The sequence below is a fragment of the Anabas testudineus genome, chromosome 22 (genome assembly GCF_900324465.2).
Source record: "Anabas testudineus chromosome 22, fAnaTes1.2, whole genome shotgun sequence".
Taxonomy (NCBI): Eukaryota; Metazoa; Chordata; class Actinopteri; order Anabantiformes; family Anabantidae; genus Anabas; species Anabas testudineus.
This window is the reverse complement of record NC_046630.1, coordinates 7,022,778-7,040,404: the sequence shown is the minus strand read 5'-3', so window position 1 is coordinate 7,040,404 and position 17,627 is coordinate 7,022,778. Positions and strand designations below refer to the sequence as shown.

The following is a 17,627-nucleotide window of genomic DNA, read 5'->3' as shown; positions in this document are numbered from 1 at the left end:
CATACACTGATTTAGTTTCATTTCTGTAAGTTGCTGGACTGGGAAGCACACAACCACTGAACTCTAACAGCTTCACATTCAACAGTTTTGCAGTTTTACAGTGTTTCTGCATTGCAGGTGAGCTATTTCTCTTATGAGCTCATTGATTGATGTTGAATGTAATTTCTGGACAAGATGCAACTTTTACTTTAGCTTTGTGTTCCCACTTTTTCCATCTGAGGTGCTTTGTATTATCTTATTTAATAATCACACACAGTGACAGGACGATCTTTTCTGTAACGTTTTCATAATGTTAGGTGGCCGCAGTTTTTTACAAGTTTGTTAAAAGTTGTAGGCTACAACTTTACATTCATCCATAATGTGAAAGTAAAAGTGAAACTAAACTTGTGTGATATGGCAGAAATGGTTAGCAACTCAAATAATTAAAAAAAGTCCTATATGAATAAAATATATTGAATTTATACAATGACTTAAATGCTACTCGTTCTGCCGAACTAACTGTGGTGTGGCACCGTGAAATGTGAGCACAGAAATACAAAGAAGGACTCAGATGGACTCTGATACCTTAGTTCAAACAAAAGAGCCATTACAGACCCTATAGGGTGTAAAATCCTCACTGACACTTCTTAGGAAATGACTCTTGAAGTGTTGTTTTTTATCTTAAGAACGTTAAAATAACTAGGAACTCTGATTTCTCCAGAACTCTGATTTCAACTAACACTGAAATTTTAACACCAGCAGATTTGCTGTGTAGGTTCTAAAGGGTAGGGCTGGGGGTATTAAGACATTTCAGAGGAATTACGATATTTAATATTTCACACAACATCATGAATTCTGAGAAATGACTCCTTGAAATATAACTTAATTTAACATAATATCTCAATCTATTGCAGCATCCTGTGTTTGGAAAGTGTGACCTCCATCATGTCTGTGGTCAGATCCAACCTGTCTAAAGAGCAGCAGAAAAAGCTGCACTCCCTCTTTGGTCATGCCACACTGCACCTTCTCTACAAAGCCAGTGTCCATGGCTTCACTGCTGCTGCTTTCCACTGCCGCTGCGATGTGCAGGGACCCACAATCATCGTCGCCTACAATAACGCAGGGTTTGTTTTTGGAGCTTACACCTCTAAGAACTACTCGCAGTCCGGACAAGCCATCCACGACCAGGAGGCTTTCCTCTACAGCATCACTGCGGAAAACAAACCGCTGAGGGTGGCAGGTATCACTGGACAGGCTGCGTTCACAGATGCGGCCACTGGTCCAAATTATGGAGCTCTGGTGTTCTTGCACGAAGACCGTCCTCAAATCCAGTCCAACCCAGGGCAGGCGTTCAACTTCAACGCAGCAGCTATGCACGGCGGGAACTTGGCACTGACTGAGCTAGAAGTGTATCGAGTTGAAGGTGTGTGAGGATTGGAGAGCACTCTTATCAAAATAGAAGATGTTTTTAACACACATTGTTTTACTTTTTACACAACATGAATATTATGTATATGTGTTATGTAAATGTGTAAGTAATAATATTACTCAGTAAGGTTGAGTGAAGTGAGAGAATATTGATTTAAAGAGAAATATCACGTTCATTTTTTTTCTTGCAGGTTTGGGAGATCTCCTAGCTAAACCCTGGAGGATCATCCAGTGGACTGCTGAGTATGTAGAAATCTGTGACTTTTGCTATTATTTAAGGTGGAGTTTTCTTGTATCTCTGTAGCTAACACAAACTAGACCTCTAAAGGTGGACTAATGTTTCTTCTAGGAGAAAGAAGGAGTTAATGAACGTCATCCAGAGCTACAAGCCGGACATCAACACAGTCCATCAAGCTCGGGTGTTGTTGGTGGGTCCCGTCGGGGCTGGCAAGTCCAGTTTCTTCAACTCCATCAACTCAGCTTTTCGAGGCAACATGACGTCTCAGGCCATCGCCGGTGCAGGACGGAAGAGCCTGACTACTCAGGTAGTGGAAATATGGCTTTTCTGTTTGCTACAGTGCAAAAAGCTAAGTTATCCTTAAAGCAGAGTAGCTTGTGGTTTCCATTCCTCAAACACTCGTTGTCATATAAAAAGCATAATAATAATAATATTCTTGTCTCGCTTGTAGTTTCGCACCTACACCATCAAAGCAGGGAAAGGCGGTGGGACTCTTCCTCTGATCCTGTGCGACACAATGGGGCTGGAGGAAGATGCAGATGCTGGTTTGGACATTGACGACATCGTCAACATCTGCAAGGGTCACGTCAAGGATCGCTATCAGGTCTCTCAAATAACCACCTCTCCTCCATCTATTTGCCTACATCTGCGCCATTGAGTGATTAATGACAATGTTTTATTTGTCTTCCAGTTTAGTCCCTCTGCTCCTCTTCAGGAGACTTCTCCTGGCTACAACAAGGACGTGACTCTGAATGACAAAATTAACTGTGTGGTTTATGTGGTCGACACCTGCAAGGTCTCTCTCCTGACTCCAAAAATGCTGGACAAGTTTGCTGCCATCCGGAAAAAGACAAACCTGCTTGGTTAGCGGTGGAATAATGTTCTTTTCAGAATATCAACAGCCCAGTGTCCTGATGTATTATGATGTTATGTTATTTTATACACGACTGACACCAGTTTCCACTCTGATTCTTTTTGGACTTTCTCTGTCAAAACATTGATTGTTTTGCTCTGGTGTCAGTGAGCTTTCACCTGATTCTCTCCTTTAATCTTTTACACTTTGTTTATGTTCTGATATCTCTCTCCATTTTAACCCTTTCTAGGAATCCCCCAGCTTCTTCTGATGACCAAAGTAGACGAGGCCTGTCCCATAGTGGCTGAAGACTTGACGAATGTTTATCGCAGCGTTTACATACAGAAAATGGTCAAGTTCACACAGTCACGTGCTGAATTAGTTGAGAAGTCGTGGCAGCGGTGATAACTCAATCTGTGCACGTTTGCTGTCTTCCAGGCGCGAGAGCTGAGTGAGGGTCTGGGCATCCCCTTGTCATGTATCATACCTGTGAAGAACTACAGTGATGAGCTGGACCTGAACCAGGATACTGACATACTGCTCTTCACCGCCGTGGAGCAGATGCTAAACTACTCAGACAGCTTCTTTGAGAACCAGGATACAGAGGAGGTGGAGCTCTACAGATCAAACACTCATATCCGACCGGTCTTATGATAAAACACTGAACACAGTTTACTTCAATATACCTCTATACAGTATTTCACTACTGTCATATACTAAAAAGTAACTTGCGTTGTTTATCTTGTCTGCTCTTTTTCCACTCCAAGTTTAGGAATGACATGTGAAACTAAAAAACAACCCAGATGTTACACTTATATAATAGAAAAATAAACCTTTGTATCAACTTCTGCCTGTTTTTCTTTGTATCTTGTGACTGAGTTTTACAACAGTGGCATGGTTGCATAAACTTGTCTTTCCCTCTGTTTTCCACTAGATGTCAGTCTCAATTTCATAATCTGGTCTTCTGTTATGGAAACTTTGGGATGTTATGAAAAGAGGAGCCTCATGTTGCACAACGAGGGTCCACAGTGGACCATCAGACTTTAGAGATGTGTTTCTTTAAGGTCACGTTTGCGTGCACAGCATTGTCCCATGGATCATTAAGTCGTGCTTTCATGTGCTTGTGCAGTCGTCACTCAGTATAAACAAACAAAAGCCCGGAGCCCACATGACAAAGAGAAACGTTGGGTTTCTTTCGAGCCAATTGCAAAACACGGGTAGTTTCGGTGCCGCCCTCCTCTGGGCCTCGGTATAAAGAGTGTGTCGCAACGTTGCCAACAACAAAAGCTGCAAACAGCTTGGAGCAGACTGGACGTGCGCAGGGGATAGTGGAAAAACCGGATTACCATCACGCGTTTTTTGATTTGCGAACATGAGTCCAGAGGAGAGCTTCGGATCCGCCGAAAACAGGTGAGGTTTTCTTACTTTTGTTGCACTTGTGTCGGGTTTTAGCGACGGTCTCATGTGGGTGGAAATAAGATAAATCGATTACCGGTGAGTTTTACCTGAGCTGCAGAAATCCCACGTTGCAGAGGTTCAAAGAAACCCAAGTGGACCCAGTACAACTTTATTTAACCGTGCGTGCGCAATAGCGCTCAGCAGCTCCTCAGATATCTGCTGCGTTTAATGATCATCATCGAAACAAATGGAAATAGTGTCAGAACACATGTTTACCAAAGTGGCAAGAAAGAGCACTGCAGAGGTAAAAGTAAAATGCAATATCTCATGAGGTTACCATAACTGCTACTATATTTAGAAACGATTGAATTTCGGTGTTAAGCATTTTGGGTTCATGTTGCACACCCAGCAGTGAGGATCCTGTGTGAACCATACAGGTTATACATCAGAGGGTCAAAGTCTAAATACCTGATTTATCACAATTCTCCACACGTGCAAATGAACAAATTGAGCACATGTGCTTTTTATCTGACTTCACCTGCACTGGTAACAACAGTTTATTAAAAGCATTAAGTAATAATTAAATCTTAAGAAGAACTGCAGCAGACACCACTGTGTGGATTTCTTGTAGTACACAGAAGGCTGATTTCTCTTTCTTTCCTCCTCAGGATGCAATCGGTGGGTCTGGCTCTGGAGGAGCTGCTGGTGACGGCCCAGAAACAAGACTGCCTGACCATTGGCATCTATGAATCAGCTAAACTTCTTAATGCGTGAGTTGGAACTATTAAAAAAAAATACACAAACATTTGCTTCTCTTTCATTTGCAAAGAATAACCATGCCTAACAAAACCATCCAAGGCATGTGAGTGTCTAACTGAAACATATCATTTCCTCATTTCTCCTCCTCAGAGATCCAGACAATGTGGTCCTGTGCGTCCTGGCAGGTGACGATGAGGACGACGTGGCGCTGCAGATCCACTTTACCCTGCTACAGTCGTTCTGTTGCGACACTGGCATCACCATCCTGCGAGTCTCAGGGATTCAGAGACTCCAGCAGCTGCTGGGAGCAGCGCATGCCAACAAAAATCAGGAAGAGCATGGGGACCTCCACTGCATGCTGGTTACGGTGTGTTGACTCAGCACAGCCTAAGCCTCTTATGTAACTGAAAAACAAAAGTGCAGATGTATTACATATTATTTTCGTGCAGAAGCTAAAATATTCAAGTCTTTAATAATTTTTATTTTTACATTTCTAGTTTTCACCAAAAGCTGTGTACACACTAAATTCTAAATGTGATTTTTATTTTTCTCGCATGCAGAACCCTCAGGCTGATCATTGCAGGCTACAGGAGGTGGGCACATACTGCCAGGAGAGCCGACGCCTTCACCAGTGGGTGCCTGAACTGGTCCTGCAGGAACGCTGACTGGTCTGGCGCCCCCTCATCAACAACCACACGAGCTTCAGATACTGATGAACTGAAGGATCTAATGTGGCTAAAGCAGGGATGGCCTAGCGTGGACTCGGATAGGCTGACTCGACTGACAACAAGCAGGAACCAAGGACTTCCTGTCAGTCACTAGTGAAACAGTCGGACATCCGTGTTGTGCAAAAGATTCAACCACAAAAGCAGATTCCCATCCAGGCCACATTGTTTTTACACTGTCAGTAAAACAAAACCTAAGCTTCTGTTTAGTCCTGAGGGCCACTCCGAATCTTTTGCAGGGTGTGGCATTAATGGGAAAAAAGGAAGAGGAGCTTTGAAAGCAGAACCTCCACACCCTGGCTTGTTTCTGGAAAACCTGTGTGTTAAAAGAACTGCACAGGAATGCTGTAATAGTGAAACTATGCCCGACATTCCTGTGTATTCTCACATGGGAGAGTCATGGGAGATAAGTGAGTGCGTGTGTGTGTGTAAGAGAACGAGAATGCGTGGTATGCGTGGACAATACTTGTATCTTTCTTTAGTAAAGACTGGGCGTGCAGCGTGTGCGTTCTTGAAATGAGCAGCTGAACCTGCAGAGGAATCGTCACCATGGAAACTGAAATGGAAATGATGTTAAGAGTTAAGTCGCACAGAATCTATTGGCAGGACCGAAAAACTGCAAAAGGGGGCTCAGATCCTGATGCATTTTGGTCAAAAGGAGGATGCAGAATGGACTTTGTTGTCAACTTTAAATTATTATTGTACAAAAAAAGAAAACAATCTTTGTCGGTGAAGATTCTCAGTCGTCCAGGTGAAGTTATCTGGAAGTTTAGTCATGGCAACTAAAGGAAGTCCAGTTGCCATGACTAAACTTCCAAAAACAATCTTTGTGCCTTAGAGAATGCTGCCTTTTTGATAAAATGCTGTTGAACTAATATTAACTAGCTACACTGTTAATTTATTAATTGTATCAATTGTTGCTGTAGCTATTTATGGTTGATTTTTGAGCTCTGTTAACTAAGTCAATAAATTATTGTGTTCATAATTGACTGGCTCTTGCTCTATCAAAAGGTTTCTGCTAATATTTCAAAACAAAAGCCAAGCATGCGTCATGGAATCAGCTTGAGTCACGCAAGCACAGTTTACATTTGGGTTGAAGTAATGGAAAAAAAACAAAAACCAAACCCAACAAACATGCACATGCCTTTCTCTTTGGTCCCACTAATCAGCTGCCAGGCTTTTGTAGTAAACATAAGTCAGAGTGATAAACTGGGGTGGAGACAGAAACTCATTGTGTTGGAACAAACCAGCAAAACAAGTGGGTGCAGTGCTACTGTCCCTGCAAGCTAAAAAAGAGAAGAGGGGGGGAAATGCTGCACGAAAGATGCCTGTAAAAACGTTAAGACTGCATTTCTCAGAGGTCATTTACAGTTTGTTGTGTGCATGTTTTTTAATCATATGATGCAGATTGTGCTGAGGAAGCCAAAACGGGCCAGTCGCGCTTGAACGAACTTGCCCATGCCACAGTATCTCCATATGATTAAGTAGCAAGATGTTCCTGCAACACACGACAAGTGGTTTATCCTCCCCTCTGCCCTCTTTTCACTCTGTTATGATGACTGCTCCACCCTCTGCTCTCACATGTCTGCTCTCCGCTCCGGCTGTAGAGTGGAGGCCAGAGGGAACATTCAGGCACATGGACCTCCCATTTGTTTACTATCTGCTGGACAGGGGAGTGACTGCGCCGGGAGCTGATTTCTGATTGGCTTTGGTTATTCAACCGTTTATCCAATTGGCTTTTACTTGTAGAGAGGTCTGGAGAAAGTATGGTTTGAAACTTGAAGTCAACTCGTGACCGTTGGTGTGGGCTTCAAAGGGCACAGGGGCGGCCTCAGACAGAGGATATGATATTCCTGTGAAATGAAATGTGCTCTGTGTTTGTTTTGTTTGGGTTTCGTTTTTGCACTATGTGATTATTAGGCCTGAATGTTCTGTGAAGTCTGTGAATTACAGTAAATCATTGCAAAGATTTTGCAGCAATTATCTGCTATCAGCATGAGGCTGATGGAAGGGTTATTGGTTTTGCAGGTATTTGGTTATAAACAAAGGTTCAGACATCATTTTGACATGTTTGTGGCACTAAGTGAAAAGTAAGTAAAACTTATGCTATGTGGGACATGTAAATGCATGAATATCATTCTATAACTAACCAAATGAATTTAGCATCCAGTCGCGATGCTTCTGTAGCCAAAAGTAAAAGACACAAAGCCGTGTGTTATTATATCATCTTTTTATTAATGTTATCTACTTCTCAATATCATCTTTTTTTTTCAACAGCAATATCCACAAAATATTAACAGTGTGCAAGAAAACATGAGTTATGGCACATCAGAGAACAGTTACAAAAAATAGATATATTTTCTCCATTATCAATCAAGGCAAAAAGATACATATACTGTATGCATACACAGGAGATCAGAACACAAAAGATGAGTCTCGGGAAGGGCTCAGAGCCGAGCGAGTGATGTTCACCAGTGAAAGTCCACCAGTGAGGAGCCTCAACTCTCCCCACATGACCGGATATGAATGTCAAGGGGCTCACTTTGTGTCACAACACCAGTGAATTTCCAATCTAGAGCCATGTGTTCTACTTTAAGACTGTTCGTTCTGTTGATCTGATAACCCCAAGACCAGCATTGACACAATATACGCCACTATAAGGCAAACTAACATACCAACCAATCAGACAAACTGTCAGCCAAACCAGTCCTTCAGGCCGGCTACCTGTGATTGTAAGCCCAACCAGCTATGGAATGATTGAAAAACAATTATGATAAATAAAACAAACAAATAATAAAAATATCTGTCAGACATCATCAGGACAATGTGCGTGTGTGAACGTGTGTGCTGACATGATATGCGTGCTTGTGTTAGGTCATGTGAGTCAGTTTTAATTCTCTTTCAGTTCAGCTGCACCTTGCAAAAATATCACAAGCAACTGCGTTTTCCTTCTGTGACTAAGTGAAAAGTCACTTATCCCTAATGGCAAATGTGACTAACGTCATTTGTGTCACTGCAGTTGGCCCTCAGGTTTCTGTTGGTATAGTTATTATATTTACTTTATCTGGCTCCCAGTTTTGAGTGTTGCTAAAATAATTTAGCTGAGACAGGCAGAGATAGAGCTAAACAAGAAAGGAATTGTGTGAATGTGTCAGCTTTGTGACTATTACTGGGGTTATTATTGGTCATCACATCAAAAATAGCCTCCCACACTTCAACTGAACAATTCTGGTGACAGCATCCTCTTTTTCTCTTCTCCAACGTGTGCACACCAGCCTCTGACTGATAAAGAGTCCATGCATACCATTCTGACTCACACAGAATTACATGCCCTCTCCTCTGGTCAGAATCACCCTGACCTGAAAACTAGAGCACTGCACTACTGTAACATTACTATGTCACACTCTGCACAGCACTGGAGGCACTATGTGTTCTTACACATTGTGCTCTGCCAAATCATTCTTTTCAAATGAATCTGACGCACACACGCACACACACGCACATGCACACAAACACACATACTCTCAGCCTCTTTACTATGGCCGCTATCCAGCTCCTGCTCTTTCTGCACTGTGGGAACAGCCTGCACTCTGTATTATGAACAAAGGCAAATGTGAGATAAAAGAGGGATTTGTATCAGGAGCCATCACACAAAAATCAGCGACTCCTGTATCTCTTAAAGAAATGTTTTGACATTTGGAGAAAGATGCTTTCTTGCTAACAGCTAAATGATACTAGTCTCTGCACCTTGCAAGTGCACCCAGCGTCAGCAGCTGGGTAACTTTGCACACATACTGCAAAGGGTGGTGGTTAGGGTGCAGCTCACCTGGCTGTGCATGAAGGAGTAGGAGATAACTTTTACCAACTCTACGCAGTCTCACACATCCCCACAGATGAGCAGGTGTGGACCCATTAACTCACAAACAACTGCTCACCTCTCACCACCTGCACAATCCTCCTGACTCCCACAAGTAGGTGTAGCTGGAGGGTCATATTTACCTAGTGATTAGAGAGCACAAAATCTCTGTGATCAACCCCCCCCCCCCCCGAGAGTATGTCAGCAACTGTTAGTCCTGTCCATGTCACCCCACCCTGTTCTTTCTCTGTACGCCTTTCACAAAAACCTCAGCAAGATGCTGACGTGTAAATATGACGGCACGCAGCTCTCTTCTTTCAGCAATTAACGATCAAAACCAGCTCCCAATAAAAAGCTTTACAGCTCCTTTTACCTTACACATCTGACAATAATGCTTCAAAACTGAAAAAGCAACTGCACAAGAAGGTGTGGGTGTGTTTGTGTGTATGTGTGTGTTGTCCTTGTGTCCGTCACTCACCTAAATAAACTCTTAAGAAACAGTTCTAATCTGTGGGCTGCTCTGGTGTTAAAGGATAGGTTAGGAGGTTGGTTTTTGCCACTGGAATGAGGTCCGATGTTGATTCATCCTCTAACAGGATATAATCCTAAACCTAAACCTTAGTGGGTCTTTAGTTCTATCTTATACTGTTTTATCCTCATAAGATGTTTGCATTTGTGTCTGTGGCTAAAACCAGCCTCCGCTATTGCAAGCCATCAAAAAACCTGAATGCCGAAAGATTTATATTAATAATGATAAAAGTAAATGAAGACAGATATGATCCTGACTGACAGAACAAAATAAGTAGTACTAAAAAATCCAACATCCACAGAGGGCGGTTCTGTGTTTAGATTTTGTATTTTACAAACACTGTACAGGGTAATACTCAACTGACCAGGTTCCATGGACTCCATAGAAAGAAGAAAACTCAAAAATAAACCCAAAACAGCTACTCTTCAACTTATCACTTCTGCACGTCTGAAAGAAAGTTTATACACTAAGTTTGTTTCTCGTAACTATTTTTTTTTTTTCAGTTTATCTTCAATTTTTACAATCAAGTTTGGTTTTTCAGAGAGAAGGAGCGTTGTGGAGGAGAGGAGGAAATCAAGAGGGGACCAATGGCTCTAACTGAACCAGTCCCAGTTTGCGCTCACATTAAAGCAAGCTGGAAGGCTGTTAAAGTGGTCGTTTGAGTCTTATTTATAGCAAAATGATTATGCATTAAAGTAAGACATACCCAACTTCTATAGAGGCCAACAAAACTCACCCCCAAACACCTCCATCTTTGCACAATCCAGTGCAAGCCATCTCTTGTTTTGCAAAACTGCCAATTAAAATATCCAACAGGAGTGGACACGATATGAAAGGGAAAGCTTTACTTTTACTTTATACATTTGAGTTTTCTCCTCCAACCTTGCAGTCCTTACAGACTGAATCTCAGGCGTGGTCAGTCTTCAACCTTGCCCTCTCTCAGGGTAAAGCACAGGGAGGCTTGATGTACAGTAGAAACCTTTGTCTAAGATCCTAGCAGGTATCTGGTTAGGTATTACCACTGGCTTACAACCAGATCTCCTGTCGTTACTAGCAGGAAAAGAAACCTGATCAACCAGGGACAACACCTAAGTCAAAGCAAAACAATCAAAAAATGTACAATAATATCTTATTTGTTAAGTAATGCTTGAACAAAATATCAAAACATACACTGAGTTCACAAACAAGTATTTCTTAAGAAAAATGCAGTAAACGTCTGGGGTTAATAGCTTGAGTTCTGTGTAGAGCGGTTCATTGTGTTCCCCTCATAGGTGCAGATCTGACGTCAGCTCAGACATGGAATTCAACTGCAGCAATAATAAACTGCTGCTGAATCTGTGACAGCAGATCAGCATCTACAGATGATTTTCTGTACAGGTTGGCACAGCTGGAGTTTTGGCCATAGTGAGGCCACAGGCAGAGAAGGTCTGTTGATACGGGATTGGGTGGGAACATGCTATAACCCGATAAAGGCGAAGGCTTTAGCTCCGAAATGACCCACTGTGTCTTAGCACAGGCAGGTTTGAGGACAAAGCCCTCACTGCTTTTCAGCTCCCACAAACAATGAAGCTATATTGAGCTTTTAACGGGACAGCAGGTCGTGTTTGGCACGGCTGGCAGAAGCGCCTACCATTCGTTTCTGTTGCCCATGTGCATCCTCCTACTCCCTGCCTATGGCGCAGCTCTCCATCCTTTACCCAACCCCTCATTTCATGACAAAAGAAGAAAGAAATCCCAGTTTCCAAACGACTATTAATGTCCAAATCCCTTTTTTCGAGTTAAGCTGACACTTGTAGTTAATTCACCAGCATATATGAATTTTACCAAAGCACCTGGGATCATACTCAGTGATTTACTGATCTCAGCCACTGTGAGCATGTGATACCTGACCCCTAGCTGTGGCTCCAGGGTATGGCGCTTTTCCAGAGTGGCTATTTTGGGAGTGTGTGTTTCTATGAGTGTGAACACTAGATTTAGCCCTGTAAGCTTTTACAGAGCTACTTGTGTGTGTGTGTGTTTGCATGTGTGTCTGAGGATCAATCTAGTTGAATAAATGTGCAGGTCTGTGTATGCTTGTGTGTACATAAGTATATGTGAATGTGTGTGTGTGTGTGTGTGTGTGTGTGTGTGTGTGAGGGCAGGAGAGGTGGAGCGCAGCTATAGGATGATGCAGGGTTTCTTGTCCTTGAAAGGGTTTTCCGAGGTGGGAACCCCAACCAGCAGAGGGTCGCTCCTAGCGTGCTGCTCACAGTAACTCATCAGGTCTGCTGCTGCTTTAGACACCTGACAAGAGAGAGAGGGACGAGAGGGAAGGCCAAGAGGAGAAGAGGGGAGACGTCGAGGAATTTAAATGCGACCACAAGGTGAGAGAAAATAGAAGAAACATGAAAAAAGGTGTTGGGAGCATCAGTAGGGATGAGGATAAGCAAAAGAAATGGAAGGAACAGGTGAATGTGGAGAAAGAAAGAGAGGTGAGACAGTGATGCACAAATACACAAACAAACACGCACACTGAAGTAAACTATTATTGTACCTTAATGCGTTCAATCCCTGCTTCAATCCTCAGCTGCTCCACCAGTTTCCTGGCCTGGGCGATATTATTAGTTGTAGACATACTGATCCATCAGCATACAGCAACACTGGAGAAAACTGAATGGGAGACAGAGAAAGAAAAAAAAAAAGAAGTTTACTATGCAGACAGCGACGGATGATTTAATCAAAAATGTGGGCACACCTTAGGTGGATACACAGGGAGGGAATGGGCTGGGCAGAAGACATTCAGACAGAGCACACTCTCTCAAAACTGGACGCTGGAACATAGTTTTGCATGTCCAGACAGATATGTGAGTTTGCATATTAAGATTTATGTCATGTGTTTGTTGGAATAATCTGGTGGCATAAAGCTTATTTATGAGTATTTAATGTTGAATATTTGAAAACCATCAGTTTGATTTATTACGTTTAATCGTCAAGAAGCATGCGCAGCAATATTTAACTCATACAAAGCGAAAGATGCACCATGTACGTCTCGAAGGTTTTCCCTACCATTCATCCAGTAACGTGCATTATAGCTTTCTGAATAATGCATTAGTTTGATTAAAAAGAACAATCACTGCATTAATAATGCACTGATTCATATACAGACTCAGACATTTAATTCAGCAATAGCTTCATTCAAAGCGCTCGGCAGAAGAATTATAGCACCACTGTGAGGTGAATAGGTGCTGGTGCAACACAATCAGAGGAAATAATGGCTATTTTCTTGACCACAATGCAGTTTAAGAAGGTGATGTGCACAGTACAGTAGCTCATTAGAAACTTGACATGTTAAAGGCTGTTTGGTATTTTATAATATCTGTCATTCGTGCTGAATGTTCTACAAACATTGTGTAAATATAGGTAACAGAGTATTTTTACCTGACTGGTGGTGTGCAGACAGGACTGTCTCTGAACACTAATGCGACTGGATGGAGAGGACAATCGTGGGGAATGTGCAGGGGGGTGGCCGTAAAACAGCTGCCAAGTCAAAACGACAGAGCTGGATGATGACTGAGCTCACATCGGCTTGTCTCTGTGTGTAAGGAGAACAGGTGAGATGAGCAGGTGACCTGGCTTTCATGTTACAAAACACACGTGCTTTAACACACATTTGATATATTTGCTGATCAGCACTTCTACAGTATATAGGTACAGTAGGTCTGTGCTATGTTTAACAGCTGTGACAATAAAATCAATGCATTAAAATGGTGATTTGTACTAATTACTAACGAAGAAACTAGCATCTAAATAAAAAGTCAGTTTTATTTTGAACCTGCTGGAACCACATTACTGTATAAAGACAAGAGGAGAATGAAACTGCAGTTCAGTTTTTCACCTTTTGGGAAGGTGGAGTGTACTTCAGCAGCAGACTTGTCATCGTCTGCCTTATCATCCATACTACAAATGTCTGTCATCACAACTTCATTTTTCTCCACAAAACACCAATAATCCCACTTAACTGATCAGACGGTGGCACATTCCTGCATCGCTGATCCAATACAAGAACTTTCTCTCGTACCTTTGGTCATAAAATCTAATTCAAAACCTCAATAAACTTTAGTTTAAGTTAATTTCTTATTATTTTTTGAGTTTATTTCTTTTTTATCTCACTTACTTTTGGGAAGCTTCCCCACCAGCACAGCACATACGATTGAAACACACCTCACTCCTCACATACATCACTACGAGCATTTTAAAACTTTATCTCTCACTCTGTCCCACTGTCTGTCGCTCTCGAGAGGAGAGTCCTACTTTAATTACTCCTTCTGTTGAGCAACTCAGAGATTCATGTCTGTAATTATGGTGTGTGTGTGTGTGTGTGTGTGTGTGTGTGTGTGTGTGTGTGTGTGCGAGAGAGAGAGAGGGTGGAAAAAGTGAATAGACTTATAACACCTGATGAAATTCTCTCCCTCTGTTCCTATCTTTGCATGCACATTTGTTATGTTATACTTTACATAGATTGTGCGCCGTCCATTGTGCAAAACTCCAATTCCAAATTGTCTCATAGTGGAAAAGGTTTCCCACTTTGGAAGTTTTCCTTTTCTGTGTGTCCCTTGTTCTCCATCACATTCAAAGTAGTTGTTGTGCTTGTCTTTGAAAAGCAAAATGCTGCTGATACTTAGGTTGTGAATTGAGAATTGAAGTGATAAAAGCTGTGCCATATTCTGAGAGCATAAATGTTTGAAGTGTATAATATTAAAGTATTAACACATCACAGAGAAGGGACATGCTTAATATTTGATTGCACCTTGCTTCTACTAAGTTATTAGTAATTTGCTCTTAGTACAAACTATAGGTATCAGTATTGATATGAGGGATTCTGGCCCAGGTAGTTCTTGGTATCAGGTTGGAATCACCTCTGGGGTTTCAGGTGTGTGTCATTCACCTCTTCACATCTTCATCATCACAGCACACTGCATGTTTGTTATTATCTGGTGTCGCTCTATCAGCCAGATCTTCACTAAAGGCTCAGAGAGACAGAAACTGGACACAAAACTAGGACTGAACAAGCTAGAAACCTCGGTGGAATGTCCAACACAATAATACAAATTTACCTACAGACTACATCAACATCTATCAATACTGTACAATACAAACACCACACACTGGAGCCTCTTGGCCCTGGGTGGAGTTGAGTCCACACCAGCCAACCAGAAACAGAACAGTACAGTCTACATGCAGGACTGTTTTCAACAGTCTGAATTTCCATTTTCTTCCAGCACAGCTCTTTGGGTACAAGCTGCTGTGGAGTTTTTAAATCGGACATTAAGATGCAGATGATGGTTTTGCTTTAATTCCCGCACATGGCAACTCACAGAAACACAGTTATATAAAAGAAATTATAATTTTTTAACAATTTGGAGACATCATATGCTCTGTGCTCTGATTTCTTCAGCCTGTTGATTTTTCAAACTTTCTGCTATGGCGCATTCCGTGCCGAGAGAACTGAGCTGTACCCTGACCAACCAGCACCAACATGAATCTCTGCCCCTCCGCATCTCACTCTCTCCTACGTCCGCAAATGAAAACATTTTCTTGCAAAGCGGACGCACCGAAGCAAAACGCATAGGTCACAGTGAGCTGGACCTTAGTCTTAGCATGGACCAGAAACATCACCAGGGCTGATCGGGCCCCAGCCAACCAACCGACCAGGCAGCCACTGAGCCCACAGCAGCTCTCAAGACGCGCAAAAATGCATCAATCCTTATTGATCGTAGCAGCTCCAGAGCGCTGATCGGGCCTGCAGTACGAAGCCATGTCCTCCGCTATAGGCCCCGCTCGCTCCTCTGCCGTGTGAAAACACAATGCGGGCATTTTGATGGATAGAACAGCATGTCCTCTCTCTCCCATGGCTATCCACACAACACGCGCATACATACACACGCTAGCGCACAAGCGCGCAGTCGCGGGCAGACTCTGTGCACACATCAAGGAGCCAAATATATAAAGATAAGATTTTCTAAGAGCAGACTTGACCGCTCCAGCTCTGCAAATAGGCCCTGACTGTTAGCCGTGGGAGCAGGGTGGTGACATGTTTTGAGGGAGGCAGGCTCCAGCAGCCAATATAAACCCATCCAGCGACAATGGGCACAAGACTGGAGCGCATGCCTTTATGTTCCGCTATTATGCAAATGATCGGCAAAGGGCCTACTTCAACAGAAAAGATCCGGAGGTTTCAGGCGATAGTGGCTTGTGCATCTTCAGAGTCCAGCCGAGCTGTAGGAAATCTTCCACTGACCCTGTCCCCGGTCCTCCCCACCCTCTCTGCCGGCAAAGGGCTGGGGAAATCCGGATTCGTGACACTGATGAAGCCCCTTTTCGCTGCAGCCGCCCTCGGTGACGAGAAGCCGGGGTTGCAGAGGCGCAAAAAATACGAGAATATCTCCAAACTCACCTCCGAATGTGCTGTATTGGTGATTTAAAGGGCCAGATCCGCTGGTTTCTCACCCTCTCTGCTCGTTCACTCCCCGTCTTCACCAAGCCAAACGCCTCCCCCTCCGTTACCAGTGTCTGTCCACTCCTCAACCCCCCTCCCCTTCTTCCCACTCTCCCTCTCCCTCCCTCCATCCGATCCAGTGACAGCAGCCCTTCGCGTTAAAGCAAAGGGCTTCGTTTCCAGACTTTCATACGGATCTGCATCACCTCGAGTCAAGCCTGTTCTGAATGAGAATATTAACATCGGGACATCTAGAGTCTTATTCATCACCTGGAGACTTAGGTTCGGCTGCTGTGAAGTGCTGATTGAGTAACAGCTGCATGAATGAAAGTCTCATTCAGAATGTGTTTTTACTTTCCCCCCGTGCGCTAACCCTGATTTAATATTTATCATATGTAGGACACTGCTTGAATGGTATTTCCTTCCCTCTAACACGTCTAATAACGCTTTGAATCCATTGTAAATTGGATCTTTTTGCTCGGAGCTCAAGCAATTCATCAAAAAAAAAAAAGACAGACTTTGCAATAGAAATAAAGCGCACTGGTTGATGCCTTGTGTTCTGCAATAACTTCCTAGTTCTGCCATCACTATTAATCTTAAACCTGCAACAAGTGTGGATTTATTACTTCTGTCATGCACATGTGAATCTGAGTGTCATCCACTAAAAACCGATTCTCTCCAGAGGGGAGTCCGCTGCCTTGTGTTGCCACACGGTGGCACCATTGCTTCACCCGCAGTGCCGTCTTCTCCAGGGAGGTGTGGGCCGCTCCTTGTATTCCTGGCAGGCCCCAGCGAAAACACGCATCCTCCGTTTCCACCCAACTGCTTTGCCTCACTCCTCCACACCGAGCTAAAAGTGCCGCATCTGCTGTGTGATCATTGGCTGGATGTTTGCTCGGTGGTGGAAGGGACAAAGGTCTGATGTGTAGGATATTATTTTACACATGCTTTGGTGTTGGTGATGTAGGTCCCCTCAGAATTGAATTAATGCTGCTTTGATGCGCACAAGCTTCTGCAGCCATTCTTATTATAACCAAAGAACAATCTATTTATAACTCAGCACCGCATTGGCTTCATTTCCCACTGATGAATCGTGCTGATCCATTCGTTTCTCCTGCATTTTCTCACCTTTTGACTCTCTTTCTCCCCTTTTTTTCTCCTCTCCCTCCGTCTTTCGTCTCGCTTTCCTCCTCCTTTCTCTCTCTCTCTCTCTCTCTCCCCGTCCTTCCCTCCTCCCCCTCCATCCTGCGTGTGTTGCTGAAGAGGCAGGAGGTTACAGTGGATTACAGCACAGCTCTTCATTTTCTAAGAAATCAGCGGTGGAAGCCCATGAGTCACGACTGAAAGATGCTCTCAGGCTGACAGAGGTAGCACCTCCACCCACACA

At 43.2% G+C, this 17,627-nt stretch overlaps 3 protein-coding genes across 5 annotated transcripts; 2 read left to right on the top strand and 1 right to left on the bottom strand.

Annotated features, from left to right (window-relative positions):
* The first annotated feature begins 31 nt into the window (after positions 1–31).
* LOC113148607 (interferon-induced protein 44-like) lies at positions 32–3,346 on the top strand. Its single transcript, XM_026340352.1, has 8 exons — positions 32–117; positions 894–1,402; positions 1,599–1,650; positions 1,757–1,952; positions 2,097–2,249; positions 2,337–2,508; positions 2,749–2,849; positions 2,937–3,346. The coding sequence occupies exons 2-8, from the start codon at positions 925–927 to the stop codon at positions 3,150–3,152; spliced, it is 1,368 nt and encodes a 455-aa protein (XP_026196137.1). The 5' UTR covers positions 32–117; positions 894–924; the 3' UTR covers positions 3,153–3,346.
* A 407-nt stretch (positions 3,347–3,753) lies between these two features.
* On the top strand, positions 3,754–6,101 carry LOC113148609 (growth arrest and DNA damage-inducible protein GADD45 beta-like). The gene is made up of 4 exons (XM_026340353.1): positions 3,754–3,908; positions 4,565–4,666; positions 4,806–5,022; positions 5,216–6,101. The coding sequence occupies exons 1-4, from the start codon at positions 3,871–3,873 to the stop codon at positions 5,318–5,320; spliced, it is 462 nt and encodes a 153-aa protein (XP_026196138.1). The 5' UTR covers positions 3,754–3,870; the 3' UTR covers positions 5,321–6,101.
* Positions 6,102–7,593: 1,492 nt separating this feature from the next.
* gng7 (guanine nucleotide binding protein (G protein), gamma 7) lies at positions 7,594–16,315 on the bottom strand. 3 transcript variants are annotated; one of them, XM_026340113.1, is made up of 4 exons: positions 16,199–16,315; positions 13,183–13,336; positions 12,299–12,414; positions 7,594–12,048 (listed from the first exon to the last, which is right to left on the bottom strand). In XM_026340113.1, exons 3-4 carry the CDS (start codon positions 12,377–12,379, stop codon positions 11,923–11,925), a joined length of 207 nt encoding a protein of 68 aa, XP_026195898.1. In that variant the 5' UTR covers positions 12,380–12,414; positions 13,183–13,336; positions 16,199–16,315; the 3' UTR covers positions 7,594–11,922. The 3 variants fall into 3 exon arrangements, with proteins under 3 accessions (XP_026195898.1, XP_026195899.1, XP_026195900.1); XM_026340114.1 differs by lacking the exon at positions 16,199–16,315 and adding an exon at positions 15,956–16,192; XM_026340115.1 differs by lacking the exon at positions 16,199–16,315 and adding an exon at positions 16,043–16,188.
* Between the last annotated feature and the right edge of the window lie 1,312 nt (positions 16,316–17,627).

What these genes read in the sequence shown, in the direction of transcription:
- LOC113148607 (XM_026340352.1), top strand. Translation starts at nt 925, where the DNA reads ATGTCTGTGGTCAGATCCAACCTGTCTAAAGAGCAGCAGAAAAAGCTG. An exon ending in GAAAAAGACAAACCTGCTTG is followed by an intron (nt 2,509 to 2,748) that starts GTTAGCGGTGGA and finishes AACCCTTTCTAG; the next exon opens with GAATCCCCCAGCTTCTTCTG. An exon ending in GCGTTTACATACAGAAAATG is followed by an intron (nt 2,850 to 2,936) that starts GTCAAGTTCACA and finishes GCTGTCTTCCAG; the next exon opens with GCGCGAGAGCTGAGTGAGGG.
- LOC113148609 (XM_026340353.1), top strand. Translation starts at nt 3,871, where the DNA reads ATGAGTCCAGAGGAGAGCTTCGGATCCGCCGAAAACAG. An exon ending in TTCGGATCCGCCGAAAACAG is followed by an intron (nt 3,909 to 4,564) that starts GTGAGGTTTTCT and finishes TTTCCTCCTCAG; the next exon opens with GATGCAATCGGTGGGTCTGG. An exon ending in TCAGCTAAACTTCTTAATGC is followed by an intron (nt 4,667 to 4,805) that starts GTGAGTTGGAAC and finishes TCTCCTCCTCAG; the next exon opens with AGATCCAGACAATGTGGTCC.
- gng7 (XM_026340113.1), bottom strand. Translation starts at nt 12,379, where the DNA reads ATGTCTACAACTAATAATATCGCCCAGGCCAGGAAACTGGTGGAGCAG. An exon ending in CAGGGATTGAACGCATTAAG is followed by an intron (nt 12,049 to 12,298) that starts GTACAATAATAG and finishes CTCTCTTGTCAG; the next exon opens with GTGTCTAAAGCAGCAGCAGA.